Source organism: Sciurus vulgaris (assembly GCF_902686455.1).
Source record: "Sciurus vulgaris genome assembly, chromosome: 10".
Taxonomy (NCBI): Eukaryota; Metazoa; Chordata; class Mammalia; order Rodentia; family Sciuridae; genus Sciurus; species Sciurus vulgaris.
The window spans coordinates 56273809-56288262 of record NC_136470.1 but is presented as its reverse complement, the minus strand read 5'-3'; the positions used below and the strand labels follow the sequence as shown (position 1 = coordinate 56288262).

Sequence of the window (14454 nt, the reverse complement as noted above, 5' to 3'; positions counted from 1 at the left end):
AGGGGCTGGAGTCCCACAACACTCCTCATTCAAAGTCACACCCCACTAAGACACACCCATTACAGATTTCCACATCCCCCAGTAGTATCACACTGTGAACCCTGCCTTTACCATGTGGATTAGAGGGAAAAATGCAGAATCCAAATTACATCAAGTTCTAAAGTAGGCTGATTATTTAAGATATTTCTTCTTCACGGTAATTAAAGTTACTAATGTGTTACTATTTCTCCCTTCAGTTCTCTCAATGCTTTCTTTATGTATTCTGATGCTCTGATTGTGGGTGCATATATATGGATAATTTTTACCATTTGTCCTATTGATTAACCCATTTATCATTGTATAATGTCCTTCTTTGACTCTTTTCACGGATGTTAATTTAAACTCTATTTTGTTGAATGTACACATGTGATCACCATGCTTGCTTATGTTTACTATTTCCATGAAATAATTTCCCATTCTTTCATTCTGTGTGTCCTTCAATATAAATTGAATTTGTTGTAGATATCATGTTGAGGAATCTTATTTCATAATTTTTTCCAGTCAATCACTCTGTGAATTTGCTTTGGAATGTTTAATCCATTTCCGTTAATGTAATTATGGATAGGGTAGTATATACAATTTCCATTGATCTAATTGTGCTGTATTTGGTTGCTTTTTTTTTATTTGCTCTGTGGTTTTCTTTATTGATTTTGCATTGATTTTTTTGTAGTGACATGCCTTGATTCATCTCTCATTTTGTCTTTCTTCTACAGATATTACCATTGTGCTCACCTTGAAACTTTCATTTACCTTCTTTCATTTATAACAATATGTTAAATGGTTATACAATCATTCATTTTGTAAATTCAAGAGTGAGGGTAAAATAATGACAACTAAAGCAATCAAAACCACAGAGAATTTTGAATTCACAGTCTCGCTGAATAAATTCCTAAGTTTTAAATAAGAAATAGAGGAGTGAGAGAAGGTGTTGAAATAGAGAGATCACTTCCCTAGATGCTCAGTGGCATTAAACCAAGAAAGGTAGACAGGCTGCTTCCCTGCAAGTGGGTGAACGTATAAAACTTAGGAGGAGTGTTTGCTGGAATTTAATACTGTATACTCAAAAGATATTGGAGACTCAGAGATTAAATATAATAGGGAAGAAAATCCCAGTGTCACAGCTATGGAAGCTACAGCAGCATACATTAGCACAAGCCAAAATACTAACTCTGTGAACACAGTAAATTGATAAGGGATTCAAAGTTACCTGCATATTTGGGAGGATATGGAGATTTAGAGACTAAAGGCACTACCTGAACCACTGCACAATATCTTGTGCAGGAAACAAAAAGCTCCATCTCTCCCAACTGGTTGCAGAGGGCAAAGGAAGGAACCATTTTGCAGCCTGAGCATGGTCCCCACTGCATCTATGGAAGCGAATTTCTTTTTTTTAATTCATTTTTATTGTAAACAAATGGGAAAAAACTTGTTTCTCTGTTTGTACATGAAATAGAGGCATACCATTTGTGTAATCATACATTTACCTAGGGTAATAGTTTTTGATTCATTTTGTTATTTCCCCCCCACCTCTCTTATCCTTCTATAGAGTCTCTCCTTCCTCCATTCCTGCCCCCTTCCTACCCCCTATATGTGTTATTATCTGCTTATCAGTGAGATCATTCATCCTTAGATTTTATGAGATTGACTTATCTCACTTAGCATGAAATTCTCCAACTGCATCCATTTGCCACAGTTTCTGTATCCATTCATCAATTGAAGTGTATCTAGGTTGGTTCCATAATCTGGCCTTGTGAATTGAGCAGCTATGAACATTGTTGTGGCTGTATCTCTGTAGTAGGCTGATTTTAAGTCCTTTGGTTATAGGCTGAGGAGTGGGATAGCTGGGTCAAATGGTGGTTCCATTCCAAGTTTTCTAAGGAATCTCCACACTATTTCCAGAGTAGCTGCACTAATTAGCAGCCCCACCAACAATGTATGAGTGTCCCTTTATCCCCACCTCCTCTCCAACATGTGTTGTTGCTTGTATTCTAGATAATCACGATTCTAATTGGGGTGGGATGGAATCGTAGGGTAGTTATGATTTGCATATTGGTTATTACTAAGGATGTTGAACACTTTTTCATATACTCCTTGATTGCTTGTAGATCTTCTTCTGTGAAGTATCTGTTCATTATCTTAGCCCATTTGTTGATTGGGTTATTTGTATTCTTGATGTAGAGATTTTTGAATTCTTTATATATTCTGGAAATTAGTGCTCTATCTGAAGTATGAGTGGCAAAAATTTTCTTCCACTCTGTAAGCTCTCTCTTTGCATTACTGATAGTTTCCTTTGCAGAAAGAAAGCTCTTTAGTTTGAATCTGTCTCAGTCATTGTTTCTTGCTTTTATTTCTTGTGCTATGGGAGTCCTGTTAAGGAAGTCTGATCCTACACCAACAAGTTGAAGATTTGGACCTACTTTTTCTTTATAAGACGCAGGGTCTCTGGTCTGATTTCAAGGTCCTTGCTCAATTGTGAGTTGGTTTTCGTGCAGGTTGAGAGATAGGGGTTTATTTTCATTCTGCTGCATATGGATTTCCAGTTTTCCCAGCACCATTTGTTGAAGAGGCTTTCTTTTCTCCATTGCTATTTTTTGAACCTTTGTCTAGTATGAGAAAATTGTATTTCTTTGGGTTGTGTCCATGTCCTCTATTCTGTACCATTGATCAACCTGTCCATTTTGGTGCCAATACCATTCTGCATTTGTTACTATTGCTTTGTAGTACAGTTGAAGTTCTGATATTGTGATACTCCCTGCTTCACTCTTCCTGCTAAGGATTACTTTAGTCATTCTGTGTTTCTTATTCTTCCACATGAATTTCATGATTGCTTGCTCTATTTCTGTAAGGTTCCTCATTCGGATTTTAATTGGATTGCATGGAATCTGTACAGCACTTTTGGTAGTATGGCCATTTTGACAATATTAGTTCTGCCTATCCAAGAACATGGGAGATCTTTCCATCTTCTAAGGTTTTCTTTAATTCCTTTCTTTAGTGTTCTATAGTTCTCACTGGAGAGGACTTTCACCTCTTTTGTTAGATTGATTCCCAAGTATTTTATTTTTTTTGAAGCTATTGTGAATGGGGTAGTTTTCCTAACTTCTCTTTCTGAATATTCATCATTTATGTATAAAAATGCATTGGATTTGTGAGCATTAATCTTATATCCTGCTACTTTACTGAATTCACTTATGAATTCTAAAAGTTTTTTGATGGAATTTTCTGATTCCTCTAAATATATAACTATGTCTTCAGCAAATAGGGATCGTTTGAGTTCTTCGTTACCTATTCATATCCCTTTAATTTCCTTGGTCTGTCTAATTGCTCTGGCTAGATTTTCAAGGACAATATTGAATAGAAGTTATGAAAGAGGGCATCCCTGCCTTGTTCAAGTTTTTAGGGGGAATGCTTTCAGTTTTTCACCATTTAGAATGATATTGGCCATGGGCTTAGCCTAGATAGCCTGTACAATGTTAAGGAATGTTCCCACTTGCCCTATTTTTTCTAGTGTTTTGAGCATGAAGGGATGTTGTATTTTATTAAATGCTTTTTCTGCATCTATCACAATCATCGTGTGATTCTTCACTTTAAGTCTATTGATATGGTGAATTACATTTATTGATTTCCAGATGTTGAACCAAACTTGCATTCCTGGGATAAAATGCACTTGATCGTGGTGCCCTATATTTTAATATATTTTTATATGCAATTTGCTAAGATTTTGTCAAGAATTTTTACATCAATGTTCATTAAGGATATTGGTCTGAAATTTTCTTTCCTCGATGTCTCTCTCTGGTTTAGGTATTAGGGTGATATTGGCTTTATAGAATGAGTTTGGGAGGTTTCCCACCTCTTCTATTTCATGAAATACTTTGAGAAGTATTTGAATGAGCTCTTCTTTAAAGGTTGGTAGAACTCGGCGGAGAACCCATCTGGTCCCAGACTTTTCTTCGTTGATAGGGTTTTGATGACTTCTTCTATTTCATTATTTGAAATTGATCTATTTAAATTGTGTATGTCCTCCTCGTTCAGTTTAGGTAATTCATCTTTCTCTAGAAACCTGTTGATGTCTTCAAGATTTTCTATTTTTTTGGAGTACAGATTTTCAAATTAGCTTCTAATTTTGTTTTGTATTTCAATTGTTTCTGTTCTGATATTTCCTTGTTCATTCCCAATTTTAATAATTAGAGTTTTTTCTTTCCTTCTCTTTGTTAGTGTGGCTAAGGGTTTGTTCATTTTTCAAAGAACCAACTATTTATTTAGTCAATTTTTTCGATTGTTTCTTTTGTTTCAATTTCATTGATTTCAGCTCTGATTTGAACTATTTCCTGACTTCTACTCCTTTTGGTGCTGCTCTGTTCTTCTTTTACTAGGGCTTTAAGGCATAGTGTTAGGTCATTAATTTGTTCTTAAATTTGGCCTTTTCATGATATTCCATAGTTCTTTTAGGTTTTGTTCATGATTTCTTACCGGCTTCTCTGTTTGGTCAACTTTGTTTTTAAGATTAAATACTTTTTGTTCAATATCTGAGGTTCTGTCTTCCAGGTATTCTGTCCTATTGGTTATATTTTTGATGGAGTTTTTAATTTGGTTTATTGTTTCCTTCATTTCAAGGATTTCTGTTTTTTTTTTTTTTTCAACATCGCTAATTCCTTATTGAAATGATCTTTTGCTTCCTGTATTTGCTCTTTTAACTGTCGATTGGTGCGATCATTCAATGCCTGCATTTGCCCTTTCATCTAATCCTTCAATGCCTGCATTTGCTCTTTCATCTCCTCATTTGCTTCCCCGATCGCTATGATTATGTACATTCTGAACCCCCTCTCTGACATTTCTCTGCTATGCTGTCATTGGATATTTTTGCTTATACCATGTAGGTTTGATTGGGACATTTTCTTCCCTTGTTTTCTCATACTGTTCTGGTATCTATAGCTCTAGCAGTGAAACTCTGGGATATTGCAGATTTCCTCTATTGACTAATATTGTCTCTGTAGATTTCCAATGACTCACCTCTTTGCCTTCAGTAGCCTAGATTCTTGGAGGAACTTGGTAATGCGGTGCTCCACAAGGAAGCTGGCCTTCTATGGGTGGTGGCCTTCATGTGGGGTATATTTCCTGGTGGCTCTGAGTTGGTCCCGAGTCTCTAAATTCCTCCTCTTCATGGCTCCTGAGTCTTGTCAAAGGCCTTGTAGCCTCCTGTAGGTGTCTCAGGAAGGGAGTTGTCCTTCCAATGATGATGGCCACACCCTCAGGTGTAATTCAAAATGCCTGCACCAGCCTATAAAGAAGCCTCTGACTAACTCCGTGATGGTGACAAACCTCAGTGTGGGGGTTCCAGCGGGTTGTTCAGTGGTGGCATCTGTATTTGACTTCGTGGTTGGGAGGTTTGGCTACCAGCCGCCCTGCTCCTCAAGGCAGGCTGGTTGGGTGCCTGCCTGCTACCTCAGCTATGCAAGCAGCCTGACTCGCCTGTCAGCTAGCTCTGCAACTATAACCAACCAGTGATTGCACGGACCTCTGAGGAAGCCAATTTCTGAGAGACCCAAGTCAGGTCCAATATAGTAGCCTGGCAAACCCCTGCTGCATGACAGAGAGTGGGCCTAAGTGACCAAGAAACAATTAAGCCTGGAGAAATACTTACACAGGAGAATGAACCTGAGAAACGGAATCAGGTTCTGCAAGAAATGTAGTGAACTGATTATTTGCTTCTACATCACATGCGTGGATAACAAGATCATCCCTGGGGTTTAGCCTTCCAGCATGGCCCAACAATTGCTGTTAATATGCTGATATTCCAGAACTATTGGCTTTCAGCAAACTGACTGGAGCCCACCATGGCCTAAAGCCCACCTACAGGAGTTCCACCTGCAGGATTAACTCTCTTACACTAGCAACCCCAGACTGAGGGAAGCAAACATTACACTACATGGTGTAGAGAAGGGAAGCTCAGGATCTTTTATCTCCAATAGAAAAAAATCCCCCACCTTTTCACAGTGATTTATTTTCACACTTTTTCTTTCCCCTTCACATTTCCACCAATATTGAAAATAACTATTTTTTATGGATCACTTTGTTGATGACTATCATGTCTGATTAGCATATTTCTCTTTCATTGTATGTATTTTTTATTTTAATTATGTTTTTCTTCATCTCTATTTTTTCTCCTGCTTACAGCTTCCTCTTCTACGTTCTTTAATTTTCCCTTCCATCTTCTCCTTAATCTTAATCATCACATCCTATACTACTTCTCTTCTCCCCTTTCCACCCTTCAAAAATATAAACCACCTAGCATACTTACATTTTATGGTAGGAAATAACTGTAGCATTTTTGTTTATTGTGACAAGACTGTAAACACCTCCTCAGGAGATAATTTAGTTTGAGGTTGGATATTGTTTGCATTTTTTGAGGCTGTTATTTGTCTCTACCTTTAAGGTGAGGAACATGTGTCTCAAGGTAGAAGCTCTAATGCCTCAGATCCATACTACAGGATTGGTTGACACCCACACATCATGAAAAGTAAGGAACAAATTATCCTAAATAAACCAAGATGCTCCAATAATAGAACCACTAATTCCACAGTGGAAGCTATATCAGAGAAGGAGATAAGAATGTACATAGTAACACTGATCTGCCAGGCAAAGGACAACTTGAGGAGTGACATTAGACGGAAGAGATAGGAAATGAAAGATCACTTCAATAAAGAGATAGAGCTTCTGAAAAATAATCAAGCAGTTATCCTTGAAATGATGCAATCAATAAACCAAATTAAAAATTTAATGGAAAGCATGACAAATAGACTGGAGTACTTGGAAGACAGATTCTTAGGCAACGAAAACAAAAGTTATCATCTTGAAAATCAAGGTGAACATGGAGAGAAGATGTTGAGAGGCCATGAACAGAACTTCCAAGAAATGTTGGATAAGATGAAAAGATCAAACTTACAATTTAACAGGATAGATCAGGGCATAGAAATTAAAACAAAGGAATGCACAAAATTTTCAATGAAATCATATCAAAAATTTGCTGAAACCTAAAGAATGAAATGGAAAATCAAATACAGGAGGCTTGCAGGACACCAAATGTACAAAGGACAGCAGCTCCACATCAAGGCACATTATAAGGAGAATGACCAACAGTATGAGGAGAGAATCTTAAAGACCAGGAGAGATAAAAATTGCATTATATATAGAATGAAACCCATTGAAATCTCAGGTCATTTCTCAACCTAGACAGTCAAAGATAGTAGTTCTGTAATAATACAACACAAGATTTGAAAACAAAAAAGAATGATGAGCAACGATTTTGTATCCAGCATAATTAACCTTCAGACATGAAAATGAAATAAAAATCTTCCATGATTAAACAAAAGTTAAAAGAATTCACAGTAGAATTTCTGCACTATAGAACATTGTCAACAAAATATTCCATGAAGTTGAAATGGAAAAAAACAAATGAAAAGGAGCAAAGGAAAAATGTACAAAAAAGAATTATGAAGGAAGGAGAAACTAATTCAAATTAAAAATCAGAAATAAACTGAAATGAGCAGAAATACAACTGATATCTCAACAATGACCTTGAATGTTACTGCCTCCACTCCTTAATCAAAAGACATAGACTGACAGATTGGATGAAAAAGAAGACCCAATAAAAGGCTCAAAAATCATTCCATAGTGCATAAGGGGTCCTCTGTGTACATCAAACAAAACTTTCTCAGATGCAAGAATCAAGTAGATGAGAAACAATAATACCTGGTGGACTGAACATCCCTCTCTCACTACTGGTCGGATCTCAAAACAAAGACTTCTCCTGAGGGAAGTGTGTCCAGAGCTGGTATCACTTAATGACATATTTTTGTGACACAGTCTTTAACGTGTTTTTCTGAAATGGCGTGTTTTTTCTCCTCATTCTTTTGATTTTTTTGTTTTTCTTTTCAGGTGCTGGGTGTTGAACTAAGCATACACCCAAACACTTCTACAGTCCAACTTATTCTTTATTATATATATATAGGTCAATAAAAATAAAAAAAATCCAAGATTCTCATATTTCTGGAACTCATGCTTTTTAACTTAAAAATATTAGTCTACTGCCTTCTGGTTTTCATTATTGATCGCTTTTTGGGTTACTTCTGTTGCTGTGCTTTGAAATATACTGCTTTTTATCTCTAGCTGCTTTTAAGAGTCTTTTTTCTCACATAGTTTCAACTTGATTTGCTGAGGTATGACTTTTATCAGTTCACCTGGAAGATATCCTTTAGTTTTATAATCTGCTTGGCTATTAATGCTGAAAATTTTTGCTTGTTTTATTCTATGATCTTCTCATATTTGAATTTGTTACTTTTAATAGCATCACTCTACCATGTTTGATATGTTTCTATATTATCCTCAGTACCATATTTAGTACTCTGAATAATATTGACTTTTTGAAACACACTGTAGGAAGTCTCATTTGTTTGGTCTTCAATTCATTTCCTAATTCTTTCCTTCTCTTTCTGATTTGATCTTCATTCCACACTAGAGGATTTAAATTGCAGCTCAATATGTTCTCTTGAATTTCCCAGGTACTTTCTATCTTCAACTTGTAATTATGCCTGTTCAGTGCTAATAATATGTAATTACATTGTGTATTTTGAACTTTGAATTCTATAGCCATTTAGCACTAATCATTACATGCTTTGTCTGGTAATTTAAATATAGGAGTCTTTGAGATCTAAATCGGTTGTAAAATTCAGTGGAAAAAATAAGAAATCCAGAATAAACAAAGCAATTCTTAGCAAGAAATGTGAAGCAGGAGACATCACAATACCAGACCTTTAATTATATTACAGAGCTATACTAACAAAAACAGCATAATATTGACAATAAAACAGACATGAAAACCAATGGTACAAAATAAAAGACACAGAGACATATGCACATAAATACACGTAATTCATACAGGACAAAAGTGCAAAAAATATTCAGTGGAGAAAACATACCCAATTCAATAAATGGTGCTGGGGAACTTGAAAATTTATATGTAATGAAATGAAAAGTATCCCTCTCTCACCGTGCACAAGCTCAACTCAATGTGGATCAATGATTTATGTATTAGAATAGAGGCCCTTCCAATAGAAGAAAATGTAGGTCCAAATCTTCACCATATTGGCTTGGATTGGACTTCCTTCACAAGGCTCAAAAAACAGAAGAAGTAAAATCAAGAATCAGAAAACGGCATGGATTCTAACTAAAAAGCTTCTACTCAGCAAAGGAAACAATCAATAATGTGAAGAGAGAGCCTACAAAAAGTAAGCAAATCTTTGCCATCTGCACCACAGATAGAGTATTAATCTCTGGAACATATAAATAACTCAAAAAACTTAACACCAAAAAACCAGATAATCCAATCAATAAATGGGCTAAGGAACTGAACAGATATTTCACAGAAAAGAAAAACAATCCATCAACAAATATATGAAAAGATGATTCAAAATCTCTAGCCATTAGAGAAATGGAAATCAAAACTACTCTAAGAATTCATCTCATTCCAGTCAGACAGGTAATTGTCAAGAATACAAGCAAGAATAAATGTTGGTGAGGATGTAGGGCAAAGGGACACTCATACATTGCTGGTGGGACTGCAAACTGCTGCAACCATTATGGAAAGCAGTATGGAGAGTCTTCCAAAAACTTGGAATGGAAACACCATTTTGCCCAATTATCCCAATCCTTAGTCTACAACCAAAGTACTTAAAATCAGCAAGGTAGAGTGATGCAGCCGTATCAATGCTTATAGCTTCTCAACACAAAAAAACTACACTATGGAATTAACCTCAGTGTTCTTCAATGGATGAATGCATAAGGAAATGTGGTATATATACACTATAGATTTTACTGAGCCTTAAAGAATTATTAAAGAATGATTTTACCAGTAATTGGATGGAGCTGGAGAATATCATGCTAAGAGAAATGTCAATCCAGCAAACAAGAAGTGAAAACTTTCTCTGATATGTGGATGTAAATTCACAATAATATGGGTGGCTAGCAAAGTATAGAGTTTCTTTGGTTTAGGCCAAGGGATTGAAAGGAGGGGAAGGCTTATGGGGATAAGAAGGATAGTTGAATGGTTAAGATATTTCCACCCTATGTGCATGTGGGACTACATGATAGATATGATATACATCTGTAGAACCAGAAACATGAGAAGTTATACTCCATTTACATAGGATGTGTCAAAGTGCATTCCATTGTTATGTATAACTAACTAGTACCAATATAACAGGAATAATAATTAGTGGACTCCAGGGACTTGAGGAGCAAGAATGGGAGTTACTGCTTTATGGTGGCAGAGCTTCTGCTTGGAGTGACAAATCTGTTCTGGAAGAGAAGGTTGTACAATATATTGAGTGTAATTAATGCCACTGGGTTGTCTACTTAACGTGGTTAAAAAGGCAATTTTCATGTCAAATGTGTTTTACAATAACAATCATTTTATTAAACGTGAGAAATATCTTCATGCAAGAAAATGTAAAAATGAACAGGAAGCACTTCAATGATGATAATAGCGACTCCTCTTTTGTGCCTTAGCTGCCAGGATCAGTGGAGTCACAGTCGATAGTGGTTTGGCCACTTTCAGGAAGGGATGCTATCAGGAAATGGAGAAGAGCATGAAGGTTATCAAAAGAGAAACAAAACAATTCCTTTCAACTAAGCCCTTAAGTCTAATTACGAATACAAATTTCTTAAAAAATACATACATTTATAACTGTCCAAACCACTCCTAATCAGTACATAACTTCCATAGGTGAACAGACAGTTGCTTAATTTTCCTAATTTCCAAACATCAACAGTAAACTAGCTCATAAATACACTCATTCCAAAATTGAATGAATACAATATCATAATATAAAAAAGTATAACTATATTAAAGTTTTACATACATATATATATATATATGATGTATGTTATAGGTGGACACATTACCTTATTTTACAACCAAGGGCCTCACATATGCTAGCAAGCGCTCTAGCACTATGCCACAACCCTAGCCCACAATATTAATGTAGTAGCTGCATTATTCGTAGATATCAATGAATAATGAAGTGTTATTAACAGTATGAAAACTTTCTGTTGGGTATTCAAAAAAATTCAACATTTTCCAAAATGACATCTTTTCTAAATTTACCTGTAACAATTCTGTGGCTGATGGTCTTTTCTCCACATCCTCTTGTAAACAGAGAGTTAAGAAATGATGAAATACTGTAGAAATTTTCTCTACATTTGGGAGTTCTGGCATTCCATTTGTTCTTATGAGTTCTAAGGTCTACAAATAGAACATCATCTGTGAGCTTCTTTTAGGGGGAGTGGGTAATGTAGGGGCGATGGCAGGATTGCTTTATCAGTGAGCAACATCCCTAACACATTTTTTTTTTTTTTTTCATTTTTGAGACTGGGTCTCACCAAATTGTTGAGGCTGATTCCAACTTGTGATCTTCCTTCTTTGGCCTCCTGAGTCACCATGATTACAGGTGTGCAACCATTGCATAAGGTAGTCCTGACAGTCTTAATGTAGCTCAACAAATTTATAATGTACTCTATGAAGTTTAAGGAAATTTTGTTTGTTTTTTTTTTTTTTTTTTTTTTTTTTTTTTTTTTGTGTGTGTGTGTGTGTGTGTGTGTGTGGTGCTGGGATCAAAGCCAGGGCCTTTGCACACTAGGCAAGCACTCTATCAGTGAACATCTCCAGCCCACCTTAATTCTTCAAAGGAATCACTAAATACTATAGTTAGGTAGTGATTATTGCTACCCTTTTGGAATTTGTAACCACTCTCCTTCACTTCCTTTCCTCTCGTGCTCTCACTCTCTAATTTTAGTGGGTTCTTAAAGAATTCAACCAGGCATGCTATAGGCAAGAAAGTGCTCTACCACTGAGCTGTACCCCAGCCCTCTCTTTAATTTTCATTGAGATAGGGTATCTCTTAGTTGCCCAAGCAGGTCTCTAATTTGAGCTCTTCTTGCCTCTGCCTCTCCAGAACTGAGATTACAGGTGTGTGCCACCAGGCGGGGCAAGATCATCTTTTCTGTGTTCAACAATGAATGCAATACATCTTGCTAAAGAAAACAAAATCAGCAACAAGTATAAAACGCAACCTATGGAACATAAAACTAAAAAGAACAGGGAGGTCAATCCTTGTATAAATGTGTACAATCCTGTTAAACATTCCCAAGCTATAAAGTAATATTTCAAAACAATTGGATTTGCTGAAACTCTCTTGCTAAATTAGCTATATGCCAGCTTAATCATTCCTAATAACAGATCCTAAAATGGCTAGATTGAACAGTGACTTAAAATATAGGTGTTTTCATAATTGAAACAACCCCTCTTCAGAAAATCTTTATATTATTTAATTTTTTTATTATCCTTAAATTTCTACATATGAAATTATTTCTAATTAATTGACCCTTTTATAGTAAAACTTTAAGTTTTGAAATGAAGCAGACAACACAGACCATCGCTGAGTTGCCATGTGAGACAGGAGGAACACTTTAATAAATCTTACTGACTTCCTTTAATATTGAAGACACAACTAGAGAGCCTTGCAAATGTATTTTCCAAATGCCTACCTGATTTAAAATGTGGATCTTATACTGTTACCATATTAGACATTTACTTTTTCTTGATATCCTGCATTTCTATACAGTAGACTTCTCACAAATAATATATATGTGTATATATATTTCTGTATATAAATTCGTTTTGTTGCTTTTCTGTGGTGTTGAGGATTGAGCGCTGGGGATTCATGAATGCTACTCAAACACTCTACCACTGTTCTACAACCCCAGCCTAACAAGATTGTAATGTTAAGAAGACCAATATATTCCTTCATGGATGGTCCTTAAAACAGTGTTGTACCTGAGAACACTGTGAAACCCAAGGTCACCTAGATTTTCTCCTGCATTAATTTTATTCTAAGACCTCAAGCCTCAGAGAGAAATTAATTTCAGATTGAGATCTCAAGACTGTTGGAAACCCCTAAACATCCATCTGAAGGGATAAGGATGGGAGTCCATAAAATACTCAAGCTCAGTATTATAACCGCAAGATTCCACCCTTGGCTACCCCTAATCTCCAACCCACCTTCACATCTGACTCACTTTACTCTTTACTTTCATTTATGTTAATGATCATAAGCAGCCCAGGACTCCCAGTCATCCCCCAGTATTTCCACCCTAATGCCCAAGTGGTTCTGAACGTGCTCCTTACTTTCACCAGCTGTGCTATCAGGGGCAACATTTCTTCTCACCCAACTCTAGTTCTAGAGATAAAGCAAGTGACTTTTTGGCTTCTCATTGCTCTCTGAAGTCTTCACTGTTCTTTTTCTCTAATATGCAGTCTTTTGAAGACAAATCCACCTTTCCTTGTTTTCAATGCTTACTAAACCCCAGGTCATTCCCTCCTCACTCCTTTGAGATCACAGCTCTTTGCACTGTTACCTCTCATATTACTCCTGTCTCCATTGGTGGCTACTTCACTAGCTGCACAGATGCCTGCTGCAGATCCTTTTCCTCTGCTCTCATGCTCTCAGGAGCTTGCCTTTCTCACCTTATACACTATGTCCTTCCCTCTACCAGGACAGATACCAGCAACCACCACCCTGACCGTGTTTTTGCCTCTACCTCCTATCTTTTGAACACCCAGTACTCCAAGGTCAGCAAACCTCTGACTCCACTGGAACTTAAAATCCCATAGGACTTTCAGTGTTCATCGTTCCTTTCACATGACCCTCCCATGACCCTCTCTCACACTTGACATCATTTATCTGGCTAAGACGTGCTTACAAGTGTGGACTTCTTTCCTATATCCATCAGCTCAATGTAGTGGATAAACACCCCTTATCTGCAATGGCTGGCATCACTTACCATTGATGATCACTAACCTCACATGGGCTCTTGGTGCCTTCAGCAGTCACACTACATCTCCCTACTCCACTCACTCTCCTACTCTCCATTCCTTTCCTAAGACACATGCACTCAGTTGTCATGTCTCCTTAGCTGCCTCTCGGCTGTGGGATTTCTCAGACTTCCCTTGACTTTGGTGACTGTGGAGAGTTTTGAGGAGCCCCAGGTAGGTACTACAGAATCCTGTGTAGGACACCCCTCCAATACAATGTGTCTGTCTTTGGTATGGTTATCTCACAATTATGGGCTTTTGAGAGGAAAGTCGCAGGATTAACAGTGCCACTTTCTTCTTGTAGTACTGGCGATTGATCCCAGGAGTGCTCTCCCACTGAGTTACAGCCCCTGTCCTTCTCATTTTAAACTTAGAGATAGGGTATCACGACATTGTGGAGTCTCGCCTCCAAATTGTGACCCTCTTGTCTTCACTAGCTTGGCCACCATGACTGGCAACACTACTGTTTTCATCGCATCATATGAAGGGGA

At 36.9% G+C, this 14454-nt stretch overlaps 2 protein-coding genes across 7 annotated transcripts in view; both read right to left on the bottom strand.

The window, feature by feature from the left end:
• LOC306670535 (uncharacterized protein) overlaps positions 1-14454 on the bottom strand; it is a 217077-nt gene that overhangs the window by 40778 nt on the left and 161845 nt on the right. The gene's annotated exons all lie outside the window — the stretch shown is intronic.
• Positions 10562-14454, bottom strand: part of LOC306670393 (palmitoyltransferase ZDHHC19-like) — a gene marked incomplete at both ends in the record, with an annotated part of 31073 nt that continues 27180 nt past the window's right edge. The window contains 2 exons of the mRNA XM_079155076.1: positions 10562-10657; positions 11198-11335. Of these exons, the coding sequence (XP_079011202.1) occupies positions 10562-10657; positions 11198-11335 (234 nt within the window). The remainder of the gene's footprint in view (positions 10658-11197; positions 11336-14454) is intronic.